This window comes from Tympanuchus pallidicinctus, unplaced genomic scaffold (assembly GCF_026119805.1).
Source record: "Tympanuchus pallidicinctus isolate F22 unplaced genomic scaffold, pur_lepc_1.0 scaffold20, whole genome shotgun sequence".
In the NCBI taxonomy this organism is placed as follows: Eukaryota; Metazoa; Chordata; class Aves; order Galliformes; family Phasianidae; genus Tympanuchus; species Tympanuchus pallidicinctus.
The window spans coordinates 1,828,357-1,844,231 of NW_026294722.1; the positions used below are offsets into that span (position 1 = coordinate 1,828,357).

Consider the following 15,875-nt stretch of genomic DNA (forward strand, 5'->3'; position numbering starts at 1 on the left):
AAATGTACCATGTGGTCCCATGTGTTTGCAGGGGAGTGGCTGTCTCTTGCAACTGGAACAGGCCTCTTATTGCTGGAACAGCTGCCCAGAGAAGCTGTGGATGCCCCGTCCATCCCTGGAGGTGTTCAAGGCCAGGTTGGATGGGGCAACCTGGTCTGGTATTAAATGTGGAGGTTGGTGGCCCTGCATGTAGCAGAGGGGTTGGAGATTCATGGTCCTTGAGGTCCCTTCCAACCAGGGCCGTTCTGTGATTCTATGATAACTGGGGTTATCCAAAAAACCTTCACTTGTAATTTCCACGCAATATCAATAAAGATGACTGATGTGACATTTATGTGTGGCAATACCTTCTTTTGTAGCCAGTCATAGTGACAGACTAATATTATTTGTCATACAGCGCTGCTATTCATCAAATAAATTATGCATCTGTAATAATGTTCTGCATTATTTGTTCAGATCTAGAGCTGTCTGAATAATATCTGTCAACATTTATTCAAGGAAGGTATTAATCAAATAGTAGCTTGATTTCCAGACAAAAATGGAAATTCTGCCACTTTCGATAGGTTATAAAGGAGCTCAAACATGCTTTAATTCAATTTATTATATTATGCATTAGTGATTAAGTACCCTAACAAAAAAAAATCCTAAAGAGCTAGCCTCAAAAATGTGTAGGAATCTAGAATATGAATATATGGAGTGAAATGCACGCAGTACAGCATGCAATACAAACTAGCACATCTCAACTGGCAGTTCTGCAGAACCTGCAAACATTTAATTCAAAACAACAGCAGAACCAAGGAAGCTGAACTGCCTTGCAAATCCTCTGCTCCAACCAACACTGCCATGGCAAGGAGTGGATTTCAAGGACCTACAAGGTCCAGAGAAAATCAGATTTCATTTTTGTTGTCCAATAAAAATAGCCCATCCCCAAAGCTACAGGAGCACGTCCTGAGCCTGTGTACATGTCTATGAATAAATAGATCAGGAGATACAGAATCCTTATCTAAATGGAATTGATCTGTTGACAAATATGTATGTATATACCCAGTGAAAATCTGCTTTAAGCCACCTTAGAAAAGACCCAAAAAAGAAAACATCGTCTAAGAGAGATGGCCCTTAATTAAAATTCTAACGCAAATTGGATGGGAAGCCATGGGGATGAAGAACTTTAAGGTGGTTGATAAAAACAAAGTGAGGAGGAAAATCTAAAAAAAATCTGTTCCATGGAACTATCAGCCCTCAGAAGACTTAGATGAAAAGTCTCAGGGGAGATGTACAATCAAATTTTAAAAAGATTTCACAAAAAAAAACCTTCAAGATGTTTTTCTCAGGCTCAGTTCGGCTTTGCAAATATTTTGGTGAACGTAGAACCACTGTGGAGGGAAGGAAAGGAAAAAGTAGCAACACCTGGTTATGGTTTCCTGTTCTGTGATTCTCACTGATGTGAGCCCTTTCTGGTAGCAAATATTTGGCCATTTTCTGCTCTGATCCCCCCAGCAGTACTTGAAGTAAGAAACAAAAGCAATGATTTGTAAGCTGCACCTCAGACTGTGCTTAGCACATGAGTGCTAAAGGGTAAATACGTGGGTATGTAGACAGTGAGGAAAGGACAGGATCTGTGTCCTTTCAACCCCACTGTCACCAACAGCTTCTCCAGATAGACCCCAGTCCCTCTGCATGTCAGTATAACAAGCAGTGCAAGACAGGACATGCAATTCTATTGCATTTCAGTTGTTATTACTTCAGGTGAAACCACTAATATCTGTCAAGCTAGATGACTCAGTCTTTGCAGGACCCATTGCACTGCCCTCTACAAAATCTTCCAAAGCCACGTTGATGCTGCAGGGAGGGAACCAAATGCAGAAACTTGGCCTGTGCCCTTTTTCCTCTGTGAGAGCCCCGGGAGCAATAAAAAGGCTTTGTTCTCATTTATGCCATTTATGCCCTGGGTTTTTCTCAAGCCTCATCTCGCAAATCTTTCCTTGAACATCTCACACTTCTCAGTGAAAAGTAGGATTGTGCAAACAGGACAGGATTCTCTTCAGCTTTCCCGTTCTTCTCAAAGCACACAGGAACATGCTCAGAACCAAGCACTCCATCACCTTCAGCCTTCATGTAACACATTCCTTCCACCAATTGCTCTTTACCCCAGGGACTTTCCACCAGTATGTGCTATCAGTTTTCCCACTGAAAGGAGAACTTTCCACCACTTATTTCACCAGGTAGCAGACTTTCATACATACAAGTATTGCAACAAGCAGAATGCTACAGAGACTATAAATCATGCAGGAACACTGTGACAAATTCAGCAGTGCTGCAAGCTGATGTATTTTCAGTTCTAGCATATCAATCTTATCAAATACCAATATGATTATCAAAAACTGCTTTTACCTACAATGCAAAACACTTTTTTTCCCACTCTCCAATTATCTTATGGAAATTCTTAGTGCAGAGAATATACAGTATTAATAAATCCTCTCTAACTGCAGCAGAGAGGCTGGTTTTCTCCCTTTGTCCCCTTTTCACATCAGAAAACCCTTGCACGTTTCACATATGCCCAGTCCAAAAGCACACTGTTTTGTACCCACCATCCACAAACACTTTCCGAGCTATTAAACCAGCCTAAGCTCAAACCACATCATAATCAGTTACACTGAACAATCACTACAGATTTCCTACCAACAAAATACAAATCTCATCCATTATGCACAAGAGAGCACTTCCACACGAGCCATCACCACTTCTGCCTTTACCTGTGAAAAAGCATCTTGTGTTCTGGTGTTATCCATGGCTGTGGAGATTCTCTTTGTTTCACCAGCATCCCATTTGGTTACAAACTGTTCATTAACCACACCTGCTTTTCCCCAGCACCGCTCTCCTCTGTTTTCTCTGCCTCTCTCATGAAATCTTGCAGCCCACAGTTTTTATTAAGCCTTACTTCCTTTTGTGCTGAGAACTGAAAGAAACATTACTTCCTTATAGCAGCTCTGTGAAAGGACAAAAAAGTAGAAGTTGTTTGCTTTTCTTGAACTGATATTTACGTTCCAGGGGCTTCCTGAAGTCACTGAGCCATGAACGCCAATGTTCTGATCTACTGCTGCACGGTGCATCTCTCTGAACAGCCAACACATTCCTTACCAAAGCAAATTCCACACTCAGTGTAAAAAAGTCTGCCCAAAGAATTGCAAACACAAACCTTGATCTTCACAGCCATATCTCTGTGCACAGCAGTCACCATCAGCACACATCTTCAAACTCCAGCACAAATACATGCGTGTTGGATCCAAGCACAAACACACCTGCAGGTTCTCTCACAAGATTGCTGTAAAAATCAGCAGCACTTTAACCTATGCCTTTGTGATCTGTATTAGAGGGGAAAATCTAGCAATTGGAAGAGTGAATTATCAGGAAGGCATTCCTGGCACCTTACCACAAGTCCAACAGGCACTGCTTAGCAGGTACAGACAAAGCACACATTGGTTTCCCCACCTCTATGTGGTGACTTCTATCCAGACACAAGAAATATGAAAATCAATTCAGAGGCTAAAAGGTCTGAGTAAATACAGCAGAGAGAGAGATTCACCACAGTTTGGAATTGCTTGTGCAACAGCGGGCAAAAAGGAAAATCAAATATCTGTATCTATCTATATATATATAACAAATTATATGTTGAAAATTGTGCCAGCAACCGAAAAAAGAAGTTTTGTTCTGATGATGGGTCTCATTTCACTTTTCTGCACTGAGCTAGAAATAACCTTACAAGCAGGAGGAGAGGAAGTTGAGATGCTCTGTTCAGAATGGGCTGCCAAGAGATTGCTTGTGAATCCAGGCTGTCCCAGCACTTGCATCACTGCATGAATTAATTAAAGAATTAATTAAAAGAAAGGTCAATATGCCGTAATAAAAACAATTTTTTAACATTTGAACTAATTAAAAAATACGTCCTACTCTCTGAAAGAATGTTAGCTTAATGAAGGGCAAAAAAAGTAGCACAGCTCAACTACATCCAGACCTTCCAAAGAAATATTCCAAAAAGGACTGTGAGTCCTTTGATGCTTTCAGTTCTGACTGGTTTGTGCCATGCATGACAGATTGGAAATTTTCCACTAAACTGGAAAGTGAAATGATGGGAAGCACGTTTCTTTGACAGCTATCTGAGGCCATTTGGATAAAATAAAATAGCAACTAATTCATCCAAAATGAAATTTGTAGTACCAGCCTATTCCCCCTTAGAGACTTCAGTCCTTGAGGAACGACCATTTTCTTTTGAAATGAAAGAATTGAGGAATTTGTTTTATATAATGGGATTATGGCAGTGCAGAATACTTTAGAATAGGAAAATGACAGGTTTCTTTTGGGAGGTTCTGCAGAGATACCAGGCAGTCTTGCTCTCCCTGCTCTCTGCTGAACAGCACTTTCTATGCGGTTACAAAGTACCAGATCAGAGCCCAGTGCCACTTTCAGAGCAAACATTTTTAATTAATCTGAAGTCATTAATTACACCTTTCTTTAATAAAGGATCTGGAGTAACTTTCTTTCTTTCTTCTAAGTTAATTGATTCGAACATGCCAGGATCCTGTTTTGCAGCAAACACATGGGAACATCCTTTACTTAAACAAACCACACTCCAGTGAGGAGGAATACAGTGCAGAAAAGGGCTTTGAACCAACAGGGATGAGCAAACCAGCCTAAAATTATCTTTTTTAAGTGGTTTTTCCTTTTTTTTTTTTTTTTTTCTGTGGAATAGTGTTTCTCCTCTTCATTTGATGTGATGGAGAGACTGTGCCAGAAAGCACTGAATTAAACTGGAAAACCAACCCACCATTTCAGAAGGAAACCATTTTTTTAAGCTTTTTTTTGTCCTTTCCTCTTTCCCCAGTGAGCACCCAGCACAGAAATTGATGGCGTGACAAGTTTTAGGTATTTCTATTTGACCCAATTCTGATCCTGCTTTAAGGCAAGAAAAATATTTATGCACACAGATGATGCTCCCCTGATCCAAGAGATCCCCTGCACGTTATGTGCAAGAAAATAAAGGAGGTGGGGAGATTAATGGAAGATTAATGATTTTAAATGAAAACTGACAAGCGTGAGAGACCACAAAGCTAAATTCAACTCGAGGGTGACACCTAGGGATGCTCAGCACGCAGCCCTCACACAAGTGCTGCTGCTGCAGTATTATCCCCCATCGAACCCGCAGCCGAGCCCACAATGCTGGACTGCTTCGTTTCTCCTGGGTCTGCGTACATTCCTTAAGCTGGAAGTTGAAATAACGTATTTCTGTACAGAAAAAAAAGAGGAGAGGAGAGGAGAGGAGAGGAGAGGAGAGGAGAGGAGAGAGCCTTGTGCTGTTCACTTCACAGCTGTGACTTGGAAACCAAGCCCAAGGAACAGGTGCTTTTTGGAGAAGTTAATTGGATTCTGAGCACAACAAGCTCCACAACTTTCCTGTACTCTTCTGTGGCAGCAACCTGGGAACTGGGAGACAGGTGATGTGCTCACCATTAAACTGAACAGGTGACACCTGGTGCTTGACTGGAGCCTTCCTGGCTTTCTAGGGGATTTTCTGTCATATTTTGTAAAGGCAAATATTCTCTTCACATTCGTCACAATTTTGCCTCTGATAGCAGACCACTGTCATCATCAAGAAAAGAAGGAAGGAGGAAAAGGGAAAAAAAGAATCTGCGTATTTCTGAAAACAAGAGATCTTCACCTGAGGTCACAGTAACAAGGGCTGCCCACACCTCCTTGCTTATCTGGCCTTGGTGACACTACACACATCCCCATTGTGACGCATTTTTCAACGCCCTCAATGTACTTTGCATTGCATCCCCAGGGTCACCTTGTGCCTTGCTTTGTCGATGCTGGGGCAGCTGCCAGTGACAAACCCTAAAGCTAGGCGAGTTAAAAACACTTTGGATTCCAAATAAGAAACTTTAGTAGACAGCTCTGTTACTCCTCTGCGACACAAGATGGCACCAGACACTTCCCTAATCTCAGGCTGGTAAGAAAAGCGGAGCAGCAACGAAGTTTAAAACAAAAAGCCCTAAAGATGGGTTTAATTGACCCAAGATGTAAGGCATTATAGTCTGTGTGCAGAACGGCTGCAGCACAGGAGGGACAAGGGCTGAAGCTGCACATGCAGCTGACCACAGCTGTGCACACAAACCTGCTGCAGGCTTTAGACAGGAAGGTCACAAAAACCAAACATTTATTGGAGACTACAGCTCTCTCTATGCGTGCAAGTACATTCCATATGCATGGACCCTGTTCACACATAGTGATATACAGCTTACACTGCGAATCCCAGAGAAGGGAAATGTTCTAATCCTCTCTTCTAAATCTCATCTTGTTTTTGAAGGGCACCAGCATGATTGTGCCTGTGGCGTTGGTTAAATAAACTGGCACATAAGCTTTTACTAGTCCAACTTACAGCTACATCATAAGTACTAAGTAAAGGTTGTGCCACTCTGTTCTAGAAATTATTTACAAAGAGCAAAGCAGATAAAAACGCTGAAGATGGGTTTCTATTTACAGCCATACGATGGCATTGAGGTCACATCTGCTGAACACCAAAAGAACAGAATAGGAAAGACTGCACCAAATTAACAAGGCAAAAGTTAGGTTTAATTGGTAGTTCAAATTAAGGGATATGTTCTTGGTGAGACACACAGTCTGGGAGCTCCCATACAGAGCCAGAAAGAGGAAACTACCTATGGTAGTTTCCCACTGATTTCAGGAAAGTCCCATACTCTGAAATGAGAATTTATTGAAAAACCTCCTGTCCTTATATGTGCATTTAATCTGGATGGAAGCAATGCAGGACTCCAAGCACAGCAACAAATGGAGGCTCTGCTGCTTCACCTACCCACGGCTCCTGACATCTCAGTAAAATCCTCATCGAGCTGTGACTGTATCCAAAGTCTTCTGGTCACCTGCAGGGTCTGGAAGGAGAGCAGCCAGCCCCGTTAGCTGGACAGACAAACAAACGTACACAGTGCTCAGCCCCAGCACAGCAGGACAGGTTTATGAACACAAAGGCTGCAGTGTTTTGCAGAGAGACAACGGAAATACTCCGGGGATTCTTGGCACCAGTGAAGCTGAATGCAGCTGGCTCAATCAGGTCTGCTTGTCTTTCAACCTGTACATGAGAGGACAAAACCGACGCTCAGTGTTATCAGTCTGAAGCACTTAAAGTCCATTGAACATGACAAAGCACCTGCAGGTGCTGCTAAGTGTCTTGCAATCAGGTCTGCTTTGTCTCCTTTTCTACCTGGATGAGAAAGAAAATTGCTTATAATGTCCAAAAGTTGAGACTGGTTAAATAAACCTGCTAACTAGCTGAAATTATAGAATACTCATCTGAATACCACTTCACTGCAATCACTACCAGACCGTCCCTTCTCCTCACTGAGCACAAAGGCCAGCAGCCAGGGCTGAATGGAAGCTGAGTGAGCCCACTCCAAAAGGATGCAAACACTCTCCTGTAGCAGCATCTCCAGAAGATGTTATTGTGGATATTAGAGCAGCCTGTCCATTTTGCGCAGCAATGGACGCGATCAGTAATCATCTCTCTTCAAGAGCAGTAGAATTGGACAGCTGAGCAGAACAGCCCCCTCCTATCTACGTAGAGGGAGGCCTTAGGAGTCTCTGTGTTGTGCAAACAGCTTCTGCCAATCTTTGCAAAGACCTTGGAGTTGGTTTGAGCCTGCAATCAGATCCACCATGCTCAAGCCAGCACTTTTTAGTGTTTAATGGCCAAGCTAATAGTGCCATTAATCCATTCTGATATATAACATCCAATTTCTGCTTTAAATTGCATCTCGGTGCAAATGGCAGTTTGATCCCTGCTGACAGATGGCATTCACAAAATTATGATGAAATGTATTTAATGACTTCTTATTGCCAGGTTCAGCTGAAAGATGGGGAAATCTGTAGCAGCCCTTTAAAACAGTGTGATGGGGCATTCCAGAGTTGATATTTACAGAGCAAAAACTGAACATTAATGTTTGGCCAAGGCTGAAGCACTATGAAACAAAGAAGAGAGGCATGCCTTAGAGACCCATGTTCAGTCAATCTGGATATTCCCAGTACATCTCAGCCCTTGTGTTTGGACTCCCAGGACTGGATATGGCTGAGCATCCTTCACTCTTCTGCAATTATGCAATACAATTCATGTATTCTCCCTCCTGCATGTATCTGAACTCCTTTTCAGCAAAAGTTCTGTTGGTTTCTTTGTGTGCTTGCTTTATTATTAAACAAGACAAAGCAGTAGGTCTTTCTAGAAAAAAGAAGTCCCTGTCAAAAATGTCTGCAAGGTTCCCCTTGAAGAAAGATTCAGCTGCAAGCTCTGCTGTTTTGGTTTGGCTTTGTTTTTTTTTCCTGCCCTTGAGTCATTTCTCCAGCTAATGGCTATTTATGGATCAAACCATGATGTTCAAAACAATGCATCATATATGATGATTCATACATGCTTTATACTAATCATGACTCAAATTTGGTTGTGCATTATAACTGAAGTTAAACAGCTTTCTTTAATTTTGGATTTCTAACACAAGTAGTGCATTCATTGCTGTGTCCAACCAGATGGGGAAAACAGGACTCGAGTTCAAATCGCAAAACACATCTGGGAATCGATTTACTTGTGAGTGCCTATAGCATAAGCACCCCTACATCAGCAAGTGACCCAGAGCCCAGCCCAGCCCAGGAGGACTCTGCCCCAACGATGGGTGCTTTTCACCAAAAATGGGAGCTGTGCCTCCCATCCTGCCCTCAGCCCAGGAACAACAGCCTCCAACTGTCACAGCACAAGACACGAATTCACCTCAAGCTCAGTCCTTAGCAGTGTCCCATCCTGCTTAGCAGCAGAAGCACTTATCTCAAAAGTGCTTTCTCCAGCCTAATCCATCAGTTCAAGAGAGTTGTGTAGAAACAACTGACATGCACCATGCAAAATAAAAACAGCAGCTGGAGGCATAAATCTGCAACTGCTGTAATCTACAGAGGGAATATTTTCGCCCTACCACGGGATTAAGGGAGAGATTTTCTTGTTTTAAATTAGCTTCTTTGAAACATACCTCTGTGAATTTAGGGAGAGACTTTGACACATGGAAACAGAATTTCTTTTTCCTGTAGAAGTACCTACCTGGGGAGCTCTTCCGGAGCAGGAGCCCAAGGTGCAAAGAGCTGGAACACTGGAGGCAGTCCCAGAACAGCACCGGCCCAGACCTATCCATCCCATAGCTCTGTGCTCAGCTGAACTGCCCATGAGTGTTACTAGAGGAATCTTTGTTTAAAAGGGCCTGATATCAGAGCAATCCCACATAGCCATGTACTCTGAGTTATAAAAAGGACTTTGCAGATAGTCAGGGGATGACAACAAAGCTCAAGTGCAATGAAGTCAGAAGGCAGGAATACTTGAGGTCATTGGACACGCTTCCAGGGAAACCAGACCAACATTAAATTTCCATTCTCATGAACGGAACAATAGGTTAATATAGACGAAAAAGAAGAGGCAATTGAACTTGAAGAACCCTGTCCTTGAACATAGGACTGCCAGAGATTGTTTGAGAAGTGAATTCAGCTACAAATTAACTGCCAGATAACTTGCTCAGTAAGCAGCTGGGGCTCCGACCCACCTGGAATAACCCTTTGCTGCCTACACAACATGCTTCCCAAGCTGAGCGGGGGGAGGGGAAAAAAGCCCCACAGGATCAACAAGCAAGAGCCGCACATCTGCGATTTGCTTTATTTGTGAGCAAATTCAGGAAAATAAACAAACCCAAACCATCAGGAGGCGCCTCCGCCTCCCCCGGGACGAACGGAACGCGCACCGCGGCGGCGGCTGCCAGCAGGGGGCGCTATGCGGACCGCGCCGCGCTGTCACTCAGCGAGCCACCCGCTCGGCAGTGGCCGATGCTCGGAGCGGAGGACCGAGTAGGAGTTGGTTTTCCTCTCACACGTGTATAAAGCCCTGCGAGTGTTTTGGTCGGTTTTTCGTTGTTTTACCTTTCTTGCCATCGAAGTCTCGAGCTGCAGCAGACCGGCCGGCAGTACAGAGGGGCTTTCGGCTGCAGCCGCGGTGCCGGCATCGATCTGCTGCTGGCTTCTCTCTTCAGAAAAAGCAGCTTGATGCCCGATTTTAAGCTCACTTCCTTCCAAGGCAGAGCAGAAGCCTGGGACTGACACGAGACGCACTGTAAAGGAAGATTCTTCTTTTTAAGTTTCTACTTGCAGAAGTGACTAACAAGAACTCCTGCTTGGTTGCACCCTGGGTGCATTGCAGCAACTTGGAAGGAATTATTTTTCCCTTTTGCTTTTTTCTTTCCCTTCTTTCCCTTCTTTTTCTTTTCTTCTTCTATTAACCTTTGCTCTGTCAGCTGTTATCTCCTGCAAACCTGGCTGACCATGAACGGCACACACTTTGCCTTTTCATTTCAGCCTGTGCTGCTTAATGTCACCGAAGATGTCAATGACTCAATTCTCAACAGAAGCAGTGATGGATTTTGCGAGCAGGTCTTCATAAAAGCTGAGGTCTTCTTGGCTTTAGGGATCATCAGCCTGCTGGAAAACATCCTCGTCATTCTCGCAGTGCTGAAGAATGGAAACCTGCATTCTCCCATGTACTTCTTCCTCTGTAGCTTGGCTGTGGCAGATATGTTGGTGAGCATGTCAAACGCCTTGGAGACCGTCATGATTGCAATCCTGAGCAGCGGCTATTTGATCATCGATGACCACTTCATTCAGCACATGGACAATGTTTTCGACTCAATGATATGCATTTCTTTGGTAGCGTCCATTTGCAACCTCTTGGTTATAGCCATTGACAGGTACATCACTATTTTCTATGCTCTCCGTTACCACAGTATCATGACTGTGAAGAAAGCTTTAACCCTAATTGTGCTCATCTGGATCGCCTGCATCATCTGCGGCATCATATTCATTGCCTACTCAGAAAGCAAAACTGTCATTGTCTGTCTCATCACCATGTTCTTTACCATGCTCTTCCTCATGGCCTCCCTTTACGTTCACATGTTCCTGTTTGCACGCCTGCACGTGAAGCGGATCGCAGCCCTGCCTGTGGACGGGGTGCCCTCCCAGCGGACCTGCATGAAGGGCGCCGTCACCATCACAATACTGCTGGGTGTCTTCATTGTTTGCTGGGCGCCTTTCTTCCTTCACCTCATTCTCATCATTTCTTGCCCTATGAATTCATACTGTGTCTGCTACACTTCGCACTTCAATACTTATCTGGTTTTGATAATGTGCAACTCGGTAATCGATCCGCTCATTTACGCCTTCCGGAGCCTGGAGATGAGAAAGACTTTCAAAGAAATAGTATGTTGCTGCTATGGTGTGAGCGTGGGACAGTGCATGCTGTGAGCTCCCTGCTTTGTGTGGGAGCAGAGGAAGCGTACAGTAGGTGTATGAATGTGTTCGTAGATACATAGCAGCTTCATTTTAAGAGCACTTCTTGAAGAAAGGGCACAGGAAAAAAAGCTCCTGTTTAATGCTTTGACTTATGCTTTTCAAAAGGAAAGGATTCAACTAAACAATTTGAAGCTATTTAAATAGCCATAACAAAGCAAAGTCCAAAGCAGCTTGCAAAATAGATGAAACAAATGTGAAATGAGGAGAAAAGAATCCTGAGAGTGAATGTTACCTTACAGAGAATGGAATAATATTCTGTCTCTCTCCTCCATCTGCACCTGTTGCTTTATCTCTGTGCCTCTAGCAGTGAAGTCAGTGTTTCCCAAAAGATTCCCTTAGGAACTTCTCTGGAAAGCTATTCACCCACAATCAAATCAAACCACTGACAGTGACAGCTCTGCTCTGATGTCTCCACCTTTTAATAAAGGAACAGGCTGACATTTGTGCTGCTTGATATAAAGCAAATCAAGAAAAGTCTTAAAAGGATGAAAGCAAACCATCCCCGGCACTGAACTATTCCTCCTGTAAAGTCAGCTCAGTGAGAATGAACGACTGTGCGAGCGACAGTGTGATTTACACAGCCAGTGGGTAGAAGTGAACTCATTTGAAGATGCCAATTACTTTCCTTATTGTGGGATAACAGTACTGTATCCTCTGAAGTTTTTCAAAGAGTGGATTGCACTGATTAATGTATTTGGTATGTTGACAAATCGGATGTCTCGTTCTGATAATTATTATCCAGCGAGATTCATCCTCTGAGAATTTCGAAGACCGAGGATCTGAAGATGGAGCTGAACATAATGAACAGCTAAGATGCCAAATCATTTAACACAAAGCTGCGTTAAATCCACACAGACTCTTCAGAAACAGCCATTTGGCTGAGTGAGGTACCTGCTAGCAGGCAGATGTGGCTCTATGCACTGATTAATGTATGTCCTGGGTCAGTCTGGTTTTACTTAGAAAGCTTTAACCTGACAACAGTGGATGAACACTCCTGGACTGAAATCAAGAAAGCAACACATTCTTTGCAGTCGTTTTTATGTGCAAGTCGGTGGCATATAAAGCACGTGACTTCAGCTACAGTAGTTCAGTCTTTTCCTCTGCTTCTTGTAGGAACAAACCACAGGAGGAGCCCTCAAGTAGCATCTCGTAACCAAGCGAAGGCAGACATGAGTTGTGTATATTACATTGTATAGGCTGTATTGCTGCCATCACAGTGCCACACTAAAAAACTCTAAGCCATGGTAAAATCCGCTTAGCAGCCTTCTGGTATCTTGCTTCTAGTAAGGGCAGTCGCCTGAAACCCTCAGGAAAACAAAGTCTATTGCTTTCGAGCAACTAAAAGCTCTCACTTGATTTAAGTCTCTCTCTCATTTCTTCCTTTCAGTGTAATTGCTATGTTATTATTTCTGGGGCTCTCACTATCAGTCCTGTGGTAGACCAGAGCCTCCTAGTCCCTCCTGCCTCCATCCTGCCTCACACATCACGGCCTGGCTCAGCTCCCAGCTGAAGGGATTTTACTGCTGGCTCTGGAACACAGCTCTTACTGTCTGTGGGAAATACATGCCTCACTGACTCCAAACACTGGCCTAGAATGTTTCTATGAATGTGTTTTATTCTCAGCATCCTACAGCATATATAGAAGACATGTTAGCTTTCTAATGCTGTGGAGGATTACATCACATTCACAGATTCAAGAACCATCTCTCCCTGTGTTCCAGCCCCATTCCACTCATCAGCCAAACCAACCTCCTGTTCACCATTTCCCTTGCACTATCATCACACCTGAAGTTCCCTTACCAAGTTCTCATCTCCTCCCATAAACCCATTCCCTTCCACTTCCCCAACATTCCCACTGTTCCACCATTCACGTAACTTCATGAATACATCTAAAATGAAAGAATTTATTAAAAAAAAAACAAAAAAAAAACAAAAAAAAAACACCAAGGTCCTTTGGGCACATTGCAGAACAGACATAGATGGATGGCATCTCTGCCATGGTTCAAGTGGTGACCAGAAAAAATCCCAACACCCAGCAGTAAGTCAAGCTGAGTGCTCTCAGCCCACACCTGCATCTCACAAATCACAGTTGGGCAGTAGTAAAATCTGTTTTGTTGGCTCTGGCTTTTGCAACAGCAGATGTGGTACATCAAGATGAACTGAAATCAGCATAGGATATCTCATAACAGACCTTATCTTGCTGTGCAAAACTGTACCTACTTGTAAAAATCCCTACCTGGTGTCAGTGATATGTACCTTAATTCTACAGAGCATGATTTGCCACAATTCCCTGCCTCAGGTTATTGTGTATTTAGCTCTTATTGTACCTTATGTCTTATTTTTCATTTTAAACACAATTTTAGGTGACACTACAATTCATACTGTGCTGCACACTTAAGCAAAAAAATAAAAAAAATAAAAAAAGATCTGTTGAATAAAGCAATCTGAAGACATCGCTCAGAATCGTGTTTGCTTTTCCCAGTGCACCACCCCATGTCAAACCACAGTCTGTGTGGTCTGGTTCACAAGACTAGAAATAGAGTTTAACACTGGGAAGAAAAAAACATCTCAGTGTGCATAGCAGCCACAGAGAAAGGAGAGAGAGCAAACCCCTGCAGCACCTCTCCCACTGCTTCCAGCACTGGGCACCAGAGATGCAGCTCTCCTCCACAAAGGTGGATTTGGGGTTCACAGGGTGTCTGCCTGTTCCCCTTGAGAAGGGCAAGAAATAGCAGAGATGACATCCTTTCCATTTGAAGGTGCCATTAGTTGGACTCATTGATTCCATCTCTGTGCACAATAATTAGTTTGCTCAAAGATTTGTAAAAAACAAAAACAAAAAAAACACCAAAAAACAAACAAAAAAAAAGCCCCATACATTCAGACAAATAGCTGAATTCTCAGGAGCACCAGTAATTCACTAAGTCAACTCTGCACAGCATGTTCTGCAAATTATAACCAACCTCACCTCTCTGATGTAGTGTTAGCACAGTGCATGCACTTTTTCTATCAATAACTGTCTAAATATTTTACAATTGAAAGTATTTGCCCTAATGGATAAATAACAAAGCCCAGGCACAGAATTCTGCAGTAAGCCAAGGTCATTGCTGGTCCACTGGTACAAATATCTTGACTGTTAGAGTTAAGGCATTAAAACACGACCCTGCTGTTTAAATTTTATAAAGCACACTAATAACCAGGAGCATGGAAGATAGATTCTCTAGGCTGGAGTTATAAGTGAAGCCCTTTTTGCACAGGGTAAACTCATTACCCAAAGAGCTACACAACATCACAGCTGCACATGTCACTGTGGTTATTGGCTGGGCTAGAAGGGAACGGGGTCACAACTCAAGTCAGACTTCAAAGGATGGATGAAAACAAGTTGCATTGGATTTTCTCCAAAGTCAATAACATAGTTTTGATGTTTTAATTCTTCCTGGAAAACAATTCTTTTTAATTCTTCCTACTGTCTTAAGATGCTTCTTTTCTGGGAATTAAAAAAAGTAAGCATAGGAAAACCCACTACAAATCTCACTGTCATCACCATCCACTGCAACTTCACAGCCATATATGTTTATTAGCAGTTTAAATTGTATTTCAAGACTATGCTTATTCATCACTCTCATAGGATACACCCAGTTTAGAGTCAGACCTGAGCAAGGTGCCAGCACAGATTTGAGCAAAAGGTGCATTTCCATCACACTCACTAATGCAGTGATGTATAAAGTAGACCTGAATTCCCATAACATGCAGAGGTTTGTATCTCACAAGCAGGTTATAAGAAAATTGAACCCAATAGATTTGGTGTTTGTACAACACTGTATTGGTCAATGCAGCAGAACATAAGTCCAAGTATATATATATATAATCAGGATGACTTATCACAAGGGCTTTGAAGGATTAAGGCAGATTCCTATAATATTCACAACATTCTGAAAACACCGATGACAAAAGTAGATCTACTCATTGGTTACTCAATCATACAACTTTGCTTGCACCAGAAGAGAGCACACCTCCACATTCTGCAGTGTGACACCAAGGAAAGCACAGTAATAACAGCAGAGCAGCGAAGTCCTAGGCAGCAGCAAGTGAAGATTTGCCCAAATACAACAGCCAGAGAAATAAAGGCAAAAAAAGCTGCTTACCTTCAGAAGAATATGGTTCCATAAGGATCTCTAATAAGAACCCCACGCCTTCAATACCAACTCTCAAATGAGGGCTGGAAGGGGTGAATCCTGGCTCCAGCCCTTCCATCACCCAGATGCACTGCTCACATCTGTGCTCACTTGGGTTGGCCCTGCCTTCCCACCAGGTGCTCCATCACTGCTTTTGGCTGTGACTCAGCATTGCTGGTGATCAAAGTTTACTTAATATCATCTGTTGTTTTAGATGTTGTTCACTGTGCCAAACCTAGCTGTCTGCTGTAAACAGTTCTGAATTTCTGA

The 15,875-nt window shown here is 43.0% G+C and overlaps 2 protein-coding genes across 3 annotated transcripts in view; one reads left to right on the forward strand and one right to left on the reverse strand.

Annotated features, from left to right (window-relative positions):
- The window catches only part of LOC128080976 (formin-F-like), a 38,934-nt gene extending 23,268 nt beyond the window's left edge, over positions 1 to 15,666 (reverse strand). Inside the window, exon 1 of one of the 2 annotated variants that reach the window (XM_052683838.1) lies at positions 15,576 to 15,666. Coding sequence is in view for 1 of the 2 variants with exons in the window: in XM_052683837.1 (XP_052539797.1) it covers positions 2,754 to 2,789 (36 nt within the window). In the remaining variant the exon portion in view is untranslated. Of the gene's footprint in view, positions 1 to 2,753; positions 2,990 to 15,575 lie in introns of those variants that run through there. The other variant, XM_052683837.1, reaches the window with a different exon arrangement.
- Positions 9,983 to 13,769, forward strand: MC3R (melanocortin 3 receptor). The gene has a single exon (XM_052683839.1). The coding sequence runs from the start codon at positions 10,408 to 10,410 to the stop codon at positions 11,380 to 11,382; it is 975 nt and encodes a 324-aa protein (XP_052539799.1). The 5' UTR covers positions 9,983 to 10,407; the 3' UTR covers positions 11,383 to 13,769.
- Positions 15,667 to 15,875: the final 209 nt, after the last annotated feature.